Below are 21,048 nucleotides of genomic sequence, written 5' to 3'. Positions count from 1 at the left end.
TACATGAAATTATCTTAGTCTGGTAAGGGTCCTGAAGCCAGAGGCAGCATGAACTAGACAAGCGCAAGTTCAAACCTGCTCTGCAGAAAATGATGACATAGGCTGTATCACATAAGCCAGGCTCTGCGTGGTCAGAGCATGGGATTCCTACTAGCATGGAGGAAAGAGGGAGCTAGGCCAGGTCTGTAATCCCCAGATACTCGGTCTGTGACCAGCATGGGGAGAGGGGATTCCACACAAGATGAATACACAGGACAATTAGTAAAGCCAGTACCCCCAGAGCCCAGCAGACAGGGCTGACTTACGGAAGGTTCTGGGAATGGGAATGTCTAGCCTAAAGGAAGCAGGTTTCAGTGGGGATAGGCTGAGGACTGGCACAATGAAGGCAGCTCTGATTTGCTCAAAATGGTAGGAAAGAATCTGCCTCTTAAGGGGTGAGAGCAAGTCAGAACCAGACAAGGTCCTTGTTCTCATCTGTGTGATGGGGCAGATACTGGCTAAGTAATTACAAAGACGTGGTTTCTCCCAGGAGACAAGGTGACTACCATGGCCAGGGTCAGGTTCTGGCTGAAGTACACAGAGGCCTGATCCTGGCCTTAAGAGGGACAATGAATGTCTGGGAGGCTGGCGGAAGGCAGAAAGGACTGAACAGACAGACAACAGGAAGAGGAAGCTTATCTTGGATTCTTTGTCTCTGGAATACAGGTCACAGCTAAATCCAGGCTAAGACTAGCAGGGAGAATCTGGGGCTCCCTAGAGGGAAGGTAAACCTCTGCTGGGCTCTGACCTGACCTTTGCTGCTGCTAGCACCTCACTGGCCACTCCTCCCACCTCAGCTCCTTCCTCTTGTCACCTAGAAACCTGCATTAGAGCACCTTTCCCACCCATAAGGATTCACTTGTCACTTGCAACAGGCAGAGGCAGTAGTGGGGACTTGGTTTTGGCACAGGCTCAGGATAACGAGTCAAGAATTGAAGGCTGCCAATAAACAACTGGTGAGTGAGAAAATGAGCCTCGTTACTGCTGTCCAAAACCTTCAGTTTCCAGAAATCAACATCGTTTGTTTAGGTGCAGTGTATGTACCAGTAATCCCAGAGCCTGCTTCAGTTCAGAGACTCCACAAGTTTCACGGCAGCCTGCTGACACAGTGAGTTCCAGGCCAGTCAGGCTCAGAGTGACACCCTCTCTCTCTGTGGGTACCAGCACGTGCCATGTAAGCATGAAGATCGAATTCAAATCCCCAGCATCCCCATAAAAGCGGGGTGTGCCTATATACTCCTGTTAACTGCAGTGCTGAGGGAGGGAAGAGACAGGAGGATTGAAGGGGCTCACTGACTGAGCCCCCCTACCCAGATCGGCAGTGTGGCACAGTGGGTAAAGGTGCTTACAGCTAATATCTGAGAATTCAATCCCAGGGACCCATGTGGTGGGAGAGAACTAACTCCACAGGCTGCCCTGACTTCCACACGTACATTCCAGTGTGTGTGCACACTAGTAAGTAAGAAACTTAAAGAACAAAAGCAAGGCAGTTTAGCAGCCTGAGAAACCCCACTTTCATAGAAGCAAGGAGAAGAACAGGACAGGATGCCCGATGCCTTCCTCTGCTCTCTACACCTACACACACCCACCACACACACCGAGTTGACTCAACACATTAGCATTAGGTTCTAAGCACCTCCCTGGTTCAGGGCCCATTTTGGTCCACACTAACCTTTCTCTTCAGCTCCCACTCTTCCCACTGCCGCCTCCTCCAAACACAGCACACGTTCCAGTGCTGTTACAAACGTGCTGATTCCGGGTGGAACCTGCCCCTATCCTCCCTCGTACTTGCTGTCCTTGTCCTATCAGCTCCTGTTCTCTCTCCGCCCTCTGCACCGCACCTGGAGCACTCAGGGCTGGAGTTGTGTCCGAGAGTAATCACCATGGTGCTTGTGCGCTGGTGGTCCACTGCCTTGCCTAGATGCGGGGGGCAGAGGGCACCGGTTGTCAAGTCAACTTCAGAGGGAAGCCAACAGCCTGAACACCTACCATGGTAGAACTGAGCAGTGGAGTTCTGCTTTCTTGGGACTGACAGTAGCCTCCCTGCCCTTGGAGACGCTGTAGGCGCCATGGGGTATAGCACCTGTGTCTAACAGCTAACCCTTGGTCCATTACTGGAAAGTTCTGGCTTTCCCTGAGGAGGCTGGGTGTAAGCACTCCTTCATGTAACTGCTCCCGCTAAGCCTGTACACAATTCCAAAGACCTTGAGAGAAGAGTCTGCTAAACCACAGCATAATGACTCATCCGTACACCAAACACATGCTTGCCCACCCACCCACCACTTAGCCATGCAGGCCCCTCATGCCAAGGCAAAAGCCTATTCGCAACACAGTATCGATGTAGGTACAGCTTGGTGGTGCCTGCCTATGACTTACCATATGGGAAGTAGAGGCAAGAGGAACTACATAGGAAGTTCAAAATCAGCTGGGGTTACAATGAGACTCTCAAAAAACCACAACATTAAAAGATTTTTCTCTACTATCAGATCAGATGAATGTCTCTACACTATTCTTTTTAAAAATCCAAGCGTCCACATTAGCTAAACAGAGAATCAGATACTCAGTGGTGGCCGGGACTCTACCTCCTAAGGCTCTGGAGGCCACGGTGGCCCCTAGAAGCTAGCTCCTACAAGTGCCTTTGCTTGGAAGCTGGGCTAGGTGATCCCAAGGCCATTGCTGTCCTCTGGCTGCTGACTCTTGGGGCTTGGTGGGGATAGGGGAAAGGGCCCAGACATATCAAGGACTGGATGCCAAGAGTCACAGACAGGAAGGAAACCTCACAGAAATGTAGGAGGGACCGTCCAGCTTCAGGTTCCACCTGAATAGACAGGCCTGGCCTCAGACAAACTTCCCTTATCCCCCTTCATGGTGCTGCTAGGCCTGAAGATCTCATTCCCTCTTCCACTCAACAAGAAGCTGCCAAACCCAAGCTAGGCAGGGACACTCCTCTCTGTACTATGACCGATGCCACCACTCAATCCTGGGTTTCTCTTCCCTTCCTATCTCCACCTCAGCAGTGGGGAAGCCAGGGAAGAACTGTATGCAGCAAAGCTAAGTTCAGTGACAGAGTGGCCTCTCAGAGCCACTATCCTGAGACAGTGGCTGTGTGGCAGCACCACCTCCCTTGAGTATCTCAAGCCAGCAACACTGGACTGGCAACACCTTTCATGCCAACACTCCCAAGGTGATACCCACTGTAGATTAGGGAGGAGCCAAGGCATGACATGAGATGCTCGTCAGTCACATGGTGCCCAAAAGGGCTGTTCCCATAGTGGAGTGTTCTCAAGTGCTTGTCCCACCTCTGTCTTCTCTTCGTCCACAGCCACCTCACCTCCATCATCCACACAGTGCTGCTCCTTGGACATTTGCCTCCTGTTCTGCACTTCCTGTCCCCCTTCCATCCCGGCCCCGAAAGACTCCAACTCATGCCGCACTGTGAGACCTTTCTACCTCAGAGGTCTAACCTACCCAGTCCCACTCAGGCACTCCAGTATCTGCACCTGCTTTGGGCCTCAATGTCCACAGAAGCCATCAGGTTGCAAAGGTGTCACACAGGCAAAAGCTACAAATCTCAAGAAGCTGGTTCTGTCCGGCAATGAGGGTAACTGAGGCCATGTTTAACAAGAGCTCCAGTTGTCAGCTGACCTTCATGTTCAAGGATTCCCATCAACGCTTAATCAACTCTAACTACAAGCCCTGGAAGCTTTTTACGGTCATTCTGACATATGTATCTAAAGCTCACACTCCCAACACAGGCAGATAAAGGCGACACTGCCTTCTCAAACTGGCTCTCATCAAGTCAGCAGTGCCCTCTTGTGCTCTTTACTGCTTCTCCAGTTTCTTGGTTTGCTGGAGATGTGTTTAATGGATCCCAAGTGTCCTGCATAAGAGCCACCCAATGTCCATGGGAAAACTGTGTTAGATACACACCAGTCACACGAGTCATGCGGCTCTTGGCCATGAGTTCAAAATTAATAAACCAATTCTGTATTAAACAAGAGAATCTTTTGGTGGAAACACACATGAAATAAGATTGTGTACTATCTGGCTGGGAGATATGACAAGAGGAACTCTATATTCCCATGAGTCAGGGTTTGCTATTCAATGATCCTGAGAACATAATTACCATGAGCTATAAGAATTGCTTCTGGGGCTGGTGAGATGGCTCAGTGGGTAAGAGCACCCGACTGCTCTTCCGAAGGTCAGGAGTTCAAATCCCAGCAACCACATGGTGGCTCACAACCATCTGTAACGAGATCTGACTCCCTCTTCTGGAGTGTCTGAGGACAGCTACAGTGTACTTACATATAATAAATAAATAAATCTTAAAAAAAAAAAAAGAATTGCTTCTGCTATGTGGTAGTTGACTGAATCCTCAAACCACAACATAAGACAGGGCATGTTTATTATTGCCCTATTTCACAGAGGGATATACACAGAAAGTGCAGAGCCAGGAGTACCATCCCTTACACTCTACACCATTCTGTGAGGGTCATATAGAGGCCACAGCTCTGACCACCCACAAAAGGGGTGTGATACTCAATGCTCTGAAGAGGAGCTAAGGTAATGACATGGGTGCTCTCCACCACTCATGGGATGAAACCTGGCTTTCCTAACAAACAGAGTGGGCCTACCCCCTGGGAGACAGACCAGGTTCCTTCTGAAAGACACAGGCTTTGGATGGAAGCAAAGCACCACAGGGCAAGGCACGACAAGACAGACGCTGAGCAGGGCAGCTTGGCAAAATATTAGGTGGTGAAGAACTAGGAGAGAGGCCAAGAAAATATAGAGGATAGCCTCCTCTCTGCAAGGGACATCCACTTCCAGGGCACATGGGAACTGCCTGGCTGTCCACAGCTTCCCTCGTGACATCCCCCAGGGCTGGGATGAAGTCAGAGGACTTTACAGCACCTCAGACTACTATCTCAATAGCCCCAGTGCACTTGGCAGCACCACAGGGAAGTCCAAGGCCATCTTAGGTGGCGTGAGCTCCCGAGGAATCTGAATCCTCCCTCCCTCCCATCAGCCTTGCCCTCCCAGAGAAGTCAGCCTACCCACTCTAGAAGCCTGGGGACTTCCCTTCCCCCGCCAGCAAAAACCACTGTCCTGCCGGGCAGTGGTGGCGCACGCCTTTATTCCCAGCATTTGGGAGGCAGACAGAGGCAGGCGGATTTCTGAGTTCGAGGCCAGCCTGGTCTACAGTGAGTTCCAGGACAGCCAGGGCTACACAGAGAAACCCTGTCTCGAAAAAAACTAACAAAAAAACCCCCAAAAAACAAACAAAAAAAAAACATTTTCCTTCTAGGATAAAAGCTCACCTTCTGAGCCCTGCTTCTCTCCCACCACTTACCCAAGTTCTCACCTCCTGCTCTACCCTTGGCCTGTTCATCTCACTCACTCCCAGCCCTTGACCAGGAACTCCCAGCCCTTGACCAGGAACTCCCAGCCCTTGACCAGGGACTCCCAGCAAGTTGTCTTCCAAACCCATTTCCTCCACAGCACTTCCCAGGCAGCACTTCACTCTTGCTCTATCTTTCAGCTCCCCTCAGAGCACGCACTAGCACAGTGACTGCTCTGTGCACCAGGGTATGTTCATCACTGCCCCTTCAGCAGTCCTAAAGCAAGAGCTCTAGTTCCCAAGCTGTAGTAATTAACCATAAATGTCCTACTGTGTACCAAAGCTAGAAACACAAGAAACAGATACCAGTGAGACAGTTACGAGAAATATGTCAACCTTGCTGCTAATTTCCCAGGAGTCCCACTTACAAAGTACTACTTGAAAAGAGTCTCAGAAAACTACCTCACTTGTAGAGTGCTGATGTCAAACTTTGGTGACAGGTCACAAAACCTAGGCTTTTCTTAAACTGTCACAGGCTCTGAAGCCAGTGTGCAAAGACAGACACTGCCAGGCCCTATACACCTCGACTGCTGGGTTCTCTGCATCCTTCTGAATGACCAAGTGCATCCCAGAATAGATGCGGTGTTACCGGGCTCATTCACGGTGCCTGGAGTGACAGGTGGTGTATGAGTAACAGAGCCAGAACCCCGGGCAGCTGGGGGAGGCGAGAGGAATGCAGGGCTGAATGGGCAACACCAGAGTTCACTCCAGGTCAGCAGACAGCACCCAGACAGCCTGGGGATGGAAGAGGAGAGGCCCTCCTCAGAGCCTGCATGGTGAACCTGGCCTTGGAATCCCAAGTGATACAGTTACAGAAGAAAACAGCCACATCTCAGCCTTCACTGCCAAAGGAAGGCCCAGACCGGGGAAAGCTGGAGGTGAGCAGGGAAAGGTACTGACTTCCAAACCTGGTAACTTGAGTTCAATCCCCAGAGTCCAGCTTGTAAGAGGAGAGAACTCCAGGAAGTAATTTGCATAACTCTCTCTCTCTCTCACACACACACACACAATTAAAAGAAAAAGTCATAGTAGCTTCATGTAATGGCTCACACCTGCAATCCCAACATTGGCGAGTCCTGCTGACACTTCTGCTGTGGCCCTGTAGGCCCAGGGACACACGGAGCAGAATCTGAGAGAGGTGCTGTGGAGGGCAGGAGACAGAGGTGAAGGAGCATGTACTGCTTACATGTCTCTCTCTGATGCCCAGAGGGCACACAGTATAAGGTCCCTCACCAGCATAGGAGTCTGTCAGAGAAGAGATGGTATTTCCCCTACCCCTCATGAGGTCTATTCCACCATACAGGGTCATAAGTCAAAACTGCCTGGATGTCAGTTATCCCTGGCCAGGCCCAGTTTACTGTGGAAGATAAATGGTAACTGGGGAACTGTCACTCAAATGCCTCCAGGGGCCCACCCAGCTCTCAGGCCCTGGCTTTCTAGAAATTCTTCTGGCCAAAGGCCAGAGATTTGGCCTGGGGCAGAGGTGAAAGGAGGGTCACATTCTCTGAGGGGCCAGGCTGAGGGTTCAGTCCCTGTCCATGTGCCCAGACATCCACAGCCCACACAGCATGATTGGCACTGTTCTTTGGCATGCCTTCACCTCTCTCCAACATGTCATTTTTGCCAAATCACAATAGTTATGCCTTCAGGTCCTTGGGCAATGCCCTTCTCTGGTGAGGACATTCTCAGAGTTCTCTTAGTCTCCCCAGGTTTCACCCAGGCTCCAATCTGGGCCAGCATCCCTGTCTGGGTGATGACAGGTCTTAGCTGCTTGTAGATGGTCCCTGTGGTTTGCATTCCTCTGGCTCCGTCCCAGACCCCAGGCCCAGAAACACAGGGAAAGCAGAATCTGAGAGAAGTGCATGGTGGGCAGACGGAGGTGCAGGAACAAGTGTCACCTCCACAGTGTTCCCTCACAAATGTCATAGCCTCCCTTGCCCGAGCTCCCTTCCCAGCACCTCTGAAATCACAGCATGGTGACATTTGGGAAGGTAGCTTTCAAAAAATACAGTGTGAAACCCTTAAACTAAATCTCATAATCTGACCCAAGACGGTTTTTACCATTTTCCTTTTATATTGCTAAGGAAACCGAGGCTCAGAGAGGTTGAAGAATTTGTTCAGCATTACACAGTAAATCATATTCTATCTGCTAAGTACAAGGCCCATGGTGTTTGTTTTACAAGACCCAACTTCACGGCATCTGGTCTCATTAGTAGTAAACACACCAGCTTGTCGGCAAAACTGACACATCCCACGGGGTCTAGGTAAGTTTGCCCTCCCCTCGACAGCGAGCTGTTGGCAGAGTGCTTTCACACCCAAGCCGCACCCCAGGGACACGGAGAGAAGGCAGAGGTACCTGGACAGCTTCTACCCGTCTAGGAGGCTCTGCCAGCACTGTCCCTAGGCTTCTGGCTGTCCTGCTGGACTCTCCTACTCTCACAAAGAGACCTGTGACATCACTTGCCTCTTGAACAGTCCCTTCCCCTCCTAGGACTGCCACCTATGTGGAAAAACAGGAGAATGCCCAAATTGGGGATGGCCTAAGTCCCACTGGACATGCTACATGGTGTTTTCATGTGTCAAGAAGGACCCAAAAGCTGTGTCCCTGCACAGTGAGAAGGCCAAGACTGATGCTGCCTGTCTTGGGTCCAATACGAAGAACAACTTCCAAGCATAGGACCTGCCGTCCCTTGAGATGATGATCACTGTGGAAATAATTTCAGATCTACTCCATGACAGTGTCATCGTCCTTGATCTCCTACAGAACCTGTACCCTGCACCCTATCCTCCATCTAACAGCAGATGGAGCTCCGAAGGCAGTAGTTCACAAGCAGTAAAATAGTAAAACAGCTCATTGCTCCTAAGCCCAGGTTTTAAAAAATTGGCCAATAAAAAAAATGCTGGAAAGACAATTCACAGAGCATGCATGGCTGGGTTTCAGCCAAATTTGCAGTTGTATGGTACAAGACTTAGGCAAGTCATGTCATCTTACTTCTTAGTCTCCACCACTTCCATAAAGTAGAAACCAGGAGCCCTGATTACTTTGCATGTAACACATCTGGACACTGAGTTAAATTCTTAAGGATGAAAAGAGAAATCCACTATCTTGTCTCAGTAATTCTGGGAAGTACTGCACCTTCCCAAAGGAAGCCTTGACTAAGATAAAGGGACAGACATGGCTCAGATCCTACTTGCAAGTGACTAAGTGAAGAGTCCCTAACTCCTGATTCTACTTCCACAAGGGGTGGGGTTTGCTGGGCTTCCCATGGACTCTGGGGAGGGCACTCTCACAGGAGAGCAGCAGTCCTTTACCAGTACTGCTGGAGCTCAGCCACACACACAAATAGCTCTGCAGGATACAAGAAGATTTAGTCACCATCATGGGAGCTAATTATTCACAGACTATCTCCCCCAGTGCCCACTTTTCAAATATCTCCATCTTAAAATGGGCTCCTGGATGAGGCACCTAGTTTGGTCAGAGCAGACAAGATGGCAGGGCAGTGGGCTAGGGCAGCAGGAGTGGTTCGCATGCAGTTTCACTTTGGGATGATGAAGCGCTCTGGAGATAGACGTAGGAAGGAGTGTGGAACAATAAAGATACTTAATGTCCTTGGGCTAGGCAGTCAGTTTAATAATTTCTGAGGAATGGGCTAATGGGCAAAACACTGAGGGGTTCGTTCCCAACACCAGCACACTCAGCAGTTACCACATCCACCCCACATCCAAAAGTCAGAGAAATACAGATTTAAAGCTCTAGGCCTGAGTCTGTAATTCAGCTTATTACTTTCATCCTTCCTCTGTTGACTTTTGGGATGGAGGTCTTATTCAGTCCCCCAGCCACCGCCTCCCCGGTGCTGGGCTGAGAGGGATGAATGTCCTCACACATATCTCCACCTGCGTGAGATGCGTTATACACAGGTGTTGGTATGTAATATGCAGTATGCCTCTCTTTCCAGAAATTTAGCAAACAGAAAAATGAATTCAAATAGGAGATAAAGCTTGGAGGTGCACAGGGGTAGTGATGTTTCTATTAGTGTCATGGGACTCTCAGAAGCAGCTAGACAGCAACGTGTATAGAGAGTAAAACAAAACTTCAAAACAGATCTACTTGTGATACAGGAAACAGAAAAAAGTTATCCTGACTACCTCACTTCTGTAACACAATTGCTTTTTAAATAGGCATTTCTTTGTGTGTGGCCATGCCAGGGGAGGTCAGAAACCAACTCTCTGGAGTTAGCTGTCCTTCACTTTTAAGGGGGGTCAAGGAATCAAACCCAGGCCATAAAGCTGGACAGCCCCTTACCCACCGAGCCAGCTTGCCAGCCCCCATAGTTATTCTTTTACCTAAACACTTAATATATTCATTTGGGGATGGCAACTTTGCCAGGAAAAAAAGAAAGGAAGGGAGGAGGGAGGAAGGGAGAGAAGGAGGGAGGAAGGAAGGGAAGGAGGAAAGAAGAAAAGCAGAAGCAAGAAACATTTTGTTTCTTAAACAAAAGCAGTGTGGTTAGACAGAAAGTGCAATGAATCAGGCCTTCAACTCCTGACTGAGCTGTGTGATTTTGAGCAAGCCACATCTGTCCCTTCATCAAGGAAAGCAGCTCCTGCCTCCCTCAGCAATAGGACACTGTAACGTGTGCAGTGCATTAAAGAAAGTTAGCAATCACTCGGGACTACTGAAGAAATGTTAGTGACTGATGAAAAACAGTACGTGAATTTGTCATTTTTTTTTTAAAGGTAGGGTCTCAGTGTGTAACTGTGACTAGCCTAGGGCTTACTATGTAAATCATATTGGCCTTGAACTTGAAAGCTTCTTGCCCCTCTGGCCCCTTTGGAACACAATTCCACTCCTGGGCTAGAAGTTCTCAGACTTACTGTAAAATAAGATAACCCGACTGTTCATTATTGTACTAGTAACACTTCAAAAAAGGTGCACACCCCAGGGCTAACCAGGGTTACTCGCCCATCGAAATGTACCCAGACCTTCTGGAAATTAGCAAATACAGGCCCCAGGGTCTGAATTGGGGCTGCTCCCCATCTGCTCTACTTCCAGTGATGTCCTCCAAGCCTCCCAAGTAGGTCCCTCTCTGCACTTGTCAGTCTCCATCTGCCTCTTCACACAATCACATGGTATCTTGTCTATCTGTTACCTGCTTGGACAGAGTCTCCAAGCTGGAAGTCAGCTGGTTCTTTGTCTCCCCTGCCTCTCTGCTCAGCCTCTGGTACGTAGTACATGACTGTCTGCAAAGTGGAGTGAAGGAAAGAAAGGTTCGGGAGGGGGAGCCAAGGGCTGGCTGACTGACCTCCTCTTGGACTGCTCCCACTCTATCACATGCGCTCTCTGCCCTGAGGAGGCTGTTGGGTAAACTGTAGTTTAATCCTGTTTCTACTGGGTGCTGTCAGACAAGCCCCACCCCTTATCCCTCCTGCCTTGGCACAGGTGGCAGACAACTCCTGACTGTGACCACACCCCTGTGCAGAGCAAGAGCCACGTCATGGAGCGTGGGAAGCTTGGGAAAGCAGAAGGTTCCAGGAGAGTCTGGAACTTCCAATCTGCTTCCAACATATGCATAACAGGCTCTCAGTCACAGCTCACAGAAAACGGCTGTGGAGACAAGGCCCTGCTCTCAATGCCAGGAAAATACCTGTGCAGGGCAGATCTCTCCAGCTCAGCCAATCCTGACCTCTGGAAAGGCTGCCCTTGCCTCTCTCAAAAATCCTGTTTACTTGAGTCTACCAGTTGTGGGGGAACTAAAGGCCTTCTCCTTGAGACCTTTAGATCTCCAACAGAGCCTTGTACTAGTAAACAGGCAGCTAATGGTTGCCCTCTAAATAGCCCACAGTCCAGTTACACCTCTGGGGATTGGGTAGGGTAGGGTGGGGAATGGAGTCAGAGTGCTTTGAGTCTTTCCCCCAGGTAACAGTATAGCCTCTGCACTGGGCCTCCTTCTTAAAGGCCTCTCTTATCTTCAGGGTGAGGCTAAGCAGGTCATAGGAACCACTATACTTCTATACCTGAGAACTCTAGGTGACAGGAACTACTCTGCACTGCAGGTCTGTGTGAACCTAGGGGGTATGGGCTCATCACTGTGCCACTTTTCTATGGTACAGGGGTGTAGCATGGTGATGTGCACTATCAGTGTAGCCCTTCAGAGGGCTTCGTAACGCCTCTGCTCTGCTCAGCAGCTATCCTTAGGGAGTAGCGTTCACTCCAGAAACCTGAGTGTTAAGATATTCTTGCTACAAGCCAGGCGTGGTGGCTCATGCCTTTAATCCCAGCACTCAGGAGGCAGAGGCAGGCGGATTTCTGAGTTCGAGGCCAGCCTGGTCTACAAAGTGAGTGCCAGGACAGCCAGGGCTACACAGAGAAACCCTGTCTCAAAAAAAAAAAAAAAAAAAAGATATTCTTGCTACTTTCCAGAAACCTAAATCCATACCACTGTCCAACAGAGATGGAAGGGCCCACCCCTGCAGAGAAACAGACAGACACCCTGAGCACTTTCTGAGCAGGGGAGATCTAGCCCGAAGCCGAAGCTACCTATCACCCCAAGACTTAAAGAGGTGAGAAGCCACATGCAGATGAACTGAACAGAGCAAAGGGGCTCTCAGGCAAGCTCAGAACTCAGAAGAAACCGCTTCAAGGCAGAGGCCGGTGCTTGGTCTTACCTTTGGGAACGTGAGCAGCTCTGTGAAAGCTGAATTCGGAGGCCCTGGTTTCTTTCACAGACCCAGTTCTGTTCAGCCCAGCCCCGGAAGAATGGGGTGTTTAAAAGGCAGTAGCTTTCCACCTGGGGGGCCTGATGCTGGGACCACACCCGGCTGAACCGACTTCACCAGGGAACCCGTCCTACTGGCCCACTCCCAGACTGCCTAGCCAGGGCGCCACCATCTACTGCCTCGCGCCTCTCCCCACTGGGCCCCACCCACGAACCAGCCCTCTGGAACACGGGTGGGTGGGACCCTTCAGGGATGAGGTGCACCATACCATTCTAGTGAGGTCTGTGGGTCTCCCAGATACCTCCCCAATCAGGCAGGGTTTGAAGCGGCTGCTTCCTGATTTGATGTTTGGGTTTTAAACCCAAAGTGAAACTAAAAAGAACAAGGGAAAGCCCTCCGCTTCCGTCCCTTAAGGGTATAAGATTCTCCAGGTCTGTCTTCCTATCAAATGTGCCAGAAGCTCTACTTCCTCAGATTTGGGGGGGTGGGGCGCAGATTTGGGTAGAGGTGGGGATGGGGTTGAAAAGGAGCTGCAGAGATGACCTATCTGGGGACCCACCTCAGAGGTGGCACAAAGACAGCCTTGTGGTCTCCCTGACTACCTCTCCCTCAACTGTTATCTGAGCTCCTTTGTTCCACTGTACAGTGGAGATCCCAGCAACCTGGGGCAGAATAGATCCAGGAAGCTCTGCATAATCTGGCCCTGTAGCACGGAAGGAAAACACCAGTTCGGGCTGCTCTGAAGCGGTTGGATGGTAGGCTGACCAGCCGTTTGCTGAGCCTGATTGCAGCCCAACCAGGGCTAGCCCCTACTTCAGACCCTCTGACGTCCCCAAAGGCTGGGACTGCTGCACTCTCAGCCATTTTACTGTATTCCCTACTGGCTGTTTTTCCAGATCTTCCCAGTGACCAGGGAGCATGTGAAAAGCAGACACTCAGAGGGGGTAGGGGCGTGGGTACAGTGACCAAGACTGCAAGGGGAAGTGTCCAAAGGAGCTTATGTGCCCTGATGTTGCCAAGCAAGTAGAGGACACAGGAAGACACAAGATTTCTGGTGGGCAAGGGAAAAACTTCTTCCTGGGACCAATGTGACAAACACGTTCCCAAGGAACCCATAACAGAGACCTCCCTCCCTCCCTCCCTCCCTCCCTCCCTCCCTCCCTCCCTCCGTCCCTCCCTCCCTCCAATATTGGTTCTAGCCCTTTGCTGCCCCGCCTCCTAGTTCCTTCATTGTTTCCTTCCTTCTGGCCTAGTGATAGGCAACTCCTTGGGTGAGGACAGCTGAGTGACACTGCCAATTTCTTCCTCTCTCTGGGCTGAACTCCACGGTAAAACTGTGCAGGCCTAGAAGAGTGGAGGTTAGCTGTTTTGCAACATGGTCTCATTATATAACCCTGGCTGTCCTAGAACTCACTATGTAGACCAGGCTGGCCTCCAGAAATCTACCTGCCTCTGCTTCCTGAGTGCTAGGATTAAAGGTATGCACCACTACAGCAAGAGTGGTTTCTTAAAAAACAAAAAAGAAAGAAAAGGAAAGAAAAAGAATGTGTACCGAGTGGAGTACTTTACAAATGTGAACACTGCTAGCCAGGTGTGGTGGTGTATACTTGTAATTTGAGTGCTTGAAAGCCTAACATGGAAGGGTTAAGAGTTCAAGGGCTAGCCTGAGCTGCATTTAGCAAGATTTTATCTACCCCCCCCCAAAAAAAAAGAAAGAAAGAAAAAAATGTGTGTTTACAATGAAAAAGATGGCAATTTGGAAATATCTGGGGAAAAAAAATGTAAGTGTTTAGACTCTCAGAAACAGCTACTTGACTTTTAGGAAGTTTCTATAGTTATAACTGCATGTAGTTACTCGGGGCTCTGGCGTGTGATGGGGTGGTGAGAGAAGTGTGTATCAAGGTAGACTTCAAGAACAAATTTGGCCTGGAGGAACAGGAAGGCTCTGGGAGGGCTCTGGATGCTGAACTTGTGGAGCTAGAAGAGGGCTCCACCCAGGAGGGGTTGGGGAAATGAAGTCTGGCCTGCCAGAGACAGCAGGGCTGTTTCACTCACCATGTGTTTGTTCCTCTCCCCCCAGGGTTGGTCTCTACACATGGGAACTGAGGGGGTGGGCTATAGTGCCTCCTGGACTTGGTACCCTAGGACCAGCCTTTATCTCATCTCATTTAATATTAAAGGAGGCAGGAAGGGTCCCCAGCTCTGCACATGGCCACAGGGCTCCACACCTGTGCAGACTGTAATCAAATATTTGGAGGTTAAAGAAAAGTTAGATCAAGAACTTAGGGAGAGCACTCGGTCTTTGGGTGACTTCCCTCTAATGAGCACTAGCAGATGGCCTTCTGGGAGACACCCTTCCTCACTGTCCCATTAATAATTTAGAAAACCTTTTATCTTTTATTTTCTTTTTTGAAGATTAGTTTGCAGAAACTCGCACCTTGACTGGCTTTACTTTAATGTTGCAGGCTCAGGGTTCACAGGCTGCAACTCTGGATCCCTCGGTTCAAGTCAGAGGGGTCTTCAGTGACAGAGCCTAGGGCAGCAGTTCCGAGGTGGGTCCTGCTGTATTCTGATGCTGCCATACTCCAGAATTTAAGTCTCCGAGGAAGCTCTGCCTGCCAGTGCATCTCTGGGGCCGGCTCACTGCCACACACAGGAACACTCGATAGAAACTTGCTGAATAAATAAATGAGCAGCTCAGAGTCACCTTGGTCAAGTCACTTTCTGTGACTGAGCCTCAGTGTCCTCCTCTGGAATAAACAGATACAACTGTAGGCTCCATAGGGTCACATAAGGGTCTACTGGGGTAGCATAGGGTCATGTAAGGGTCTAATGGGGTAACAGTAGATAAGAGTTTTGCAAAGCAGAACAGGCTAGACAAATGTTAAAGATCCAGAAGCAATGTGTATCACAGAAAGTGGAATGAGCACACATGAGCTCTGAAAGTTTTTGTGACAGCACCTGACAAATGGCAATCTAGTAAACTATGACACCTCAAAGGGTCAGCACAGTCTAAGTGATGTTTCTCAGGCTGTCTCTATCTCAGAGAACTGTGAAAAACCTCTTTAAACAACCTCTGTTAAGATTCTGGGAACGGGGCCTAGCAAACACAGAAGTGGATGCTCACAGTCACCTATTGGATGGATTACAGGGCCCCCAATGGAGGAACTAGAGAAAGTACCCAAGGAGCTAAAGGGAACTGCAACCCTATAGGTGGAACAACAATATGAACTAACCAGTATCCCGGAGCTCTTGTCTCTAGCTGCATATGTATCAAAAGATGGCCTAGTCGGCCATCACTGGAAAGAGAGGCCCATTGGACTTGCAAACTTTATATACCCCAGTACAGGGGAACGCCAGGGTCAAAAAGGGGGAGTGGGTGGGTAGGGGGGTCGGGGGGTGGGTATGGGGGACTTTTGGGATAGCATTGGAAATGCTATCTGGCGGTTCTGTGTGAGTACCTTATGACTACTCTCTTCCTAGCTTCGGAGTGGCTGACTCCTCTGGCTAGGATTTCCAAGGGGCTCAGACATGGAACACACATGTAGCAGAGCTCTGGAGGCTTCTAAATGGTATAAGGATACTCTCTGACTTTAAGGAGATCTAAGCCAGTACCCAACCCTGACATTAAGGAATGGCAGAAAGCAGTTATATGGCAATTCTTTTCTTTTGTTAAATAAAAGGTTTCGCTCTGGCTGACCTGGAAGTTTCTCTGCAAAGCAAGCTGGTCTTTCACAAAACTGAGCTCTGTGACTACTGTGCCCCTTGTTCAAGGGGCAAGAAGCTCAGATCCTTTGGCCCCTTAAGGCACAGATTTCCTTTCTAAGCAGCAGGGCTGAACTGTGGGAAGAGCCAAAGCTTGAAGTCTGCCAAGCTTGAGTTGGAGCCACACTTCCCTTATCTGTAGGACGGGGTTTGATAAGTCCACCTGCCTCTGGCTTGCTGCACAGATTTCATGAGGCTGTCTTTGGAGGTGCTGGCTCAGAGCCTGCCTGAAGCAGGTGCACAAGGAGCATGCTCAGAGCAGCATTTCCTTCTCTAAATCCCAAGCACAGGAACTGAAGTCTCTGCTCAGCTCTCCTCCGGAGCACAGCCTCTGTTATCCTATCCACGGGCCCCACCTAACCTCTCCCAAGGGCCTCTTCCTGGGTACAGCAGAGCCTCCTCCCTGCCGTCATTTTTACCCATTCCTAGTTGATTCCTAGCCCGAATCAACATCTTGAAAGGATCCCCCAGTTGTGTTATCCCAGTCTCCTGGCTCTGTACCACCCAGGACTCCTCGAGGCAGCTGTACTCACTGATGTTCAATGCTACCTACAACTGCCTGGTCCCTCTCAGACTTTCCAGTCAGAGCCCTGAGGCGTCAGCAGATCCAGCAAGCACACTCAGCTTTCCAAATTAACTTCCAACCCCACCCCTCTGCCTTGAGCAAGTCATTCTCTAGAATGCCAGCCCCACCCTCTGCCCCCTCAAAGAGCTCTCGTTGCTCTGGCTTGCACTCACTTCTTCCTCCTCAGACAATGCCTCTCCTCAGCGGCACTTAATTACAGACTGTCACACAGTCGCTCATAATTGTAGGCCTTGTCTCTCATCAGAACCCAAGCTCCCAGGAGCAGAGGACTTGTCTGTCTCTTCTTCCCCTTTCACGCCACGGGAGCCAGCCCAGGCTGAGAGGGCAGGCCCCTGGAAAAGAAGGGTTTCCCAACACCCAAGTCAGCTCCCAGCTCATCCCAGTCAAACCACTTGGGAGCACTTTGCTCATCCTCAAACGAGGCAAGCCATCGAAGGGGTGAAAGAGGTCTGGGGGAGATTAAGCCATGGCTCTGTCAGCCTTGTTCTGGGATCCTAGTCTTTCTTACTCCCCAAGCTTGCTTCTTTACTAAGTTACAACAAACAGCTGTCTTTTAGCTCTAGATTCAGTTTTATTGCCTTTAAAGCAGCCTTGGCTTCCAGAGATGGATGGGGAGGAAAGCAGTGACTTTTGGCCCAGGTCGAGTGAGGGAAGACAGCCTCAGCCAGCACTGGGAGACCTGGGGGCAGCAATGGGAACCTGACTGGCCTTCACACTGCACACCTCTCTCTCATCAAGTTGCTGCTGACTGGAGTCCACTGTTGCTCAGGCGTTCCACCCCACAGCCATTAGCCTAGCCTGGCCTGCCCTGATAGTGCCTGCTGCTAAGGAGGGCTCAGCTGGGAAAGGTGACATGCTGCTACAAATAACCAGGCTTGCCCAAAACAAGGCTGACAGTAGTATATCACTTCTCAAGGGAGCGCCCAACATAGGCAGGCATTTCCATCCTACTCTGGCAGGAAGAAAACCAAAGCACAGAAAACGGTCCAGGATCAGACAATAGGAATAAGTAGTCTATCACTAAGTGTGGGCTTTTCTCAGAGTGCTGCCAACAGGCTTTCAGCTTCAGACTCCTTGACAGGTCTCACTCCTGCCCCAGACCTGACAAAAGAGGATCTTTGGGGACTGAACTCAGGAAACTGAATCTGTAAATATGAAGAATCAATATGAGGAAGCACAGAAGGTGAAGTGACCAGCTAGTCACACTTTAGGCAAGTTTATGAACCTAGAGCTGAGCTTACAGATGGGGCCAGCACTTCATGGACAGTGGCATTTGCCAGTGTAGACAACCTCAGGGAGTAGCGGTTTGTACCACAGAGGGGACAGCAAGACACATGTATCGGCTTAACTAGGCAGGAGCTTCTCGTGTGGAGCTCTGGGGAGTGGCGATTCAGAGACACCACTGCAACCTTCTGCCAAGAGCCAGGAGACAGTTTCCCAAGTCCACCGGAGCTTCTGGGAGGAAAACATTTGGGCATGTGGCATCTCCATCAGGCAGTGGCCCTCAGGGAGTGTCTGGTTGCTACTCTGGATGAAAAGCCAGGGAAGGTGATGACTCAAGTTCCCGCCCCACCTCAAGCCTTTAAATGTGAGATGAGCTCAGAGGCTGGGGAAATGTCAAACAAACCCAACCAGAACAGGTGCCAGAACAGGCACTGAGTGACAGGCTACCAGGCAGAAGCCGCAACCTTTGAAGTAATGCTGTGGGCAAAGGAAGCAGAGGCCTGAGGATGCCCAGACACTGCCATGCTGCCAGACCCAGAGTAGGTGCATGTCCCTCTGCAGGCCCCTGCATCTTACAGTTAACTGAAATCGGAAGAACCTCAATGGCTTCTGACTGTTGTGAGGTGCAATGGTCAGGAAAATGATGGTGAATTACTTGATGCCCCCAAAGGCCCTGGAGACACCACTTCTATTACTACTGCTTACATACAGTTGGGGTACATTCCTACATCTCATTACTTGAACCCCAACCACAAGGGTGAGGGAAGAGGCTGGCGCTGTCTTGTTCCCACAAAGAAAAATCTGACCAGATATTATGAGGAGGGAAAAGCTCACATTTATTAAGGGCCTACTGTGTACAGGTTTTTATTTATATGTACATAATCTTATTTAATTGTCTCCACAATCCTATGGTATAAATGATTTTTCAGAGTCCAGATGAGGAAAGCACAGGCATTGAATGACAAGACTGATCAGAACCAAGTATGAATAGCTTTAAAACCCACAATATTCTGCACCTGTATACAAGCCTGATCATGTCTGGTATGCTGACTCAGCTCAAATACTGTCTCTTCCTGGAAGCCTTCCCAGCCCACACAGGCCCTCTCCCATAAAAGCCCCCAGCTGTCCTGAGTATACAGCTGACAGCACTCAGCACATTACTGCTCCTTACTCTGATCAGGCATACTTTTAAATGGTAGGGCACAGGAATGCACAGGTGGCCCGAGAATCTCAAATGTCAGCTACAAAGACCCAAGACATAGATATATTCAACACCCCCATTCTTCAGAGGGAAAAGCAGAGCTCCACCAGGAGACCAGCTGTCTGAAGTCACATGGCAGTTGAGCACCAGAACTGGGGACAAAACCTTGGCATTTTGCCTTGCAACTTAAAAAATAAAAAGACTATTTTTTTTTTTTAAAGAATCAGTCCTAGGATAAGACTTTTTATTCCAATTTAAGTTAGAAAGATGACAATAAAGGGACAGTCACTGCCTGAGATATAGGGACTAGAGTCCTGACTCCTCCACTTCTGGGTCAGGTAACAAGCCCTTTTACCTTCCCAATGCAGTCTCCATGGATTGTGCCTATCACAAGGCACACACAGAGACTGATTTTACACACCAGGGGCAGGTAGTACCAGCAAGGCAGTGACTTAAGACATGGCCATGAGACAGGCCCTCCTGGCTCTTCTTTTTTTTTTTTTTCTTTTATATATATAAAAAAAGATTTATTTATTTTATGTATATGAGTACACTGTAGCTGTACTGATGGTTGTGAGCCTTAACGTGGTTGCTGGGAACAAGGCTCTTCTTTTTTTCTTTTATACATAAAAAAAGATTTATTTAATGTATATGAGTACACTGTAGCTGTACTGATGGTTGTGAGCCTTAATGTGGTTGCTGGGAACAAAGGTTGCCCACTCCGGTCGGTCCCACTCACTCTGGCCTAAAGATTTATTCATTATTAAATCTAAGTACACTGTAGCTGTCTTCAGACACACCAGAAGAGGGCGTCAGATCTCATTAAGGATGGTTGTGAGCCACCATGTGGTTTCTGGGATTTGAACTCAGGACCTTCAGAAGAGCAGTCAGTGCTCTTAACGGCTGAGCCATTTCTCCAGCCCCCTCCTGGCTTTTCTTGACTTTCACCTTAACTGTAAGATGCAGGGACTATGATATCTAGTCTCACTCCCTGTTCCAAAGTTCTAGAACATCCTAGAGCCCTTGATAGCAGACCCCAGCTCTCAGCAGAACCTTTCAACTAGGACCTTTGTGCTCCACGCAGAGAAAAGCAGCCGTGGCTCACCACATGCTGGCTGACTTTGTTTTCAGGCACCACTAGCAGGGTCCAACCTTAAATAATAAATGGCACACAGAAAATTCAAACGTTCCCCAGCACAAGCACCTCTCTGGGCATACCAACTTATTTTCACACACCGAGGAGAAGCAAGATGGCACTGGGGATTCTGGAGAGGTGGGCACACTTCTTAACCAGATGGGAGTGGACGAGTCCTGGGCACCTGCTCTGTACCCTCTCAGGGAAGCTTTCTCTCTGGGACTCTCAAAAGGCAGGTTGACAGTTTACAAAGCATATGCCTCACTTGATCTTCATGACACCCCTTGGTACCACTACCCCCATTCACCATCCCTTTTACAGATGGAACACCTGAGACTTAAGTGCAAGGGTCACAGGCAAAGTCAAACTTTTTAGAGCTGGTCTAATCAAGATTTCAGAGTCTAAGACAGCCAGATACAATAATCAAGAGTATCATTGTAAGGGCGATTCCTCTCCGATTCATCCTGGTCTCAGTAAGACCAAGTTTTACAGACCTCTGTTCACCTGCCCACTCAGGGTAGCTTGAAAAGTTCTGACCACAACCATATAGCCCAGCTGTCTAAGAAGCCACACCCCCTGCAAAATTTCATTACTCAAGTTGGCAAGAACGCAGCCCCCACCCCCAGCTGGGTCTAAATAAACGCCCAAGTGATATCACATCCTGCTGTCGGCTCCAAAATAGCCCAGGCCTGCCCACAAGCGATCACAAAGTGCCAGGCCATGCAGGGCCAAACCAGCAGGGATACCCAGCCCAGGGCGCACTCCACACACTTAAGCAACTCAAGCAGAAGCCTCAGGGCAGGAAGGCCCTTTCCCCCCAACCCCCTCGCCAGACAGCCTGGCCCCACCATCCTTGTTCCCCTGGTCCAGAGGCCCCACAGCCTCATTACCCCAGCGCCAGCCCCTGCCCCAGCGCCAACCCCATGGAGCCTCTGCCGCGGCCAGCCTGCGGGATGACTCCGCCCGGCCCGACCCGGACACCC

At 49.8% G+C, this 21,048-nt stretch overlaps 1 protein-coding gene across 28 annotated transcripts in view; it reads right to left on the bottom strand.

Annotated features, from left to right (window-relative positions):
* The window catches only part of Dlgap4 (DLG associated protein 4), a 150,731-nt gene that overhangs the window by 21,203 nt on the left and 108,480 nt on the right, over positions 1-21,048 (bottom strand). The window contains exons 1-2 of one of the 28 annotated variants that reach the window (XM_030250652.1): positions 7,794-7,891; positions 6,490-6,578 (exon numbers count right to left, since the gene is read on the bottom strand). The exons of 21 other annotated variants lie outside the window; for them this stretch is intronic. Coding sequence is in view for 1 of the 7 variants with exons in the window: in XM_006499342.4 (XP_006499405.1) it covers positions 4-157 (154 nt within the window). In the remaining 6 variants the exon portion in view is untranslated. 6 more of the 28 variants (XM_030250653.1, XM_006499346.4, XM_006499349.3 and 3 more) reach the window with 6 other exon arrangements.

The sequence above is a fragment of the Mus musculus genome, chromosome 2 (assembly GCF_000001635.26).
Source record: "Mus musculus strain C57BL/6J chromosome 2, GRCm38.p6 C57BL/6J".
Taxonomy (NCBI): Eukaryota; Metazoa; Chordata; class Mammalia; order Rodentia; family Muridae; genus Mus; species Mus musculus.
Note: the sequence above shows the minus strand (reverse complement) of the source record. Positions and strands in the feature narration are given on the sequence as shown.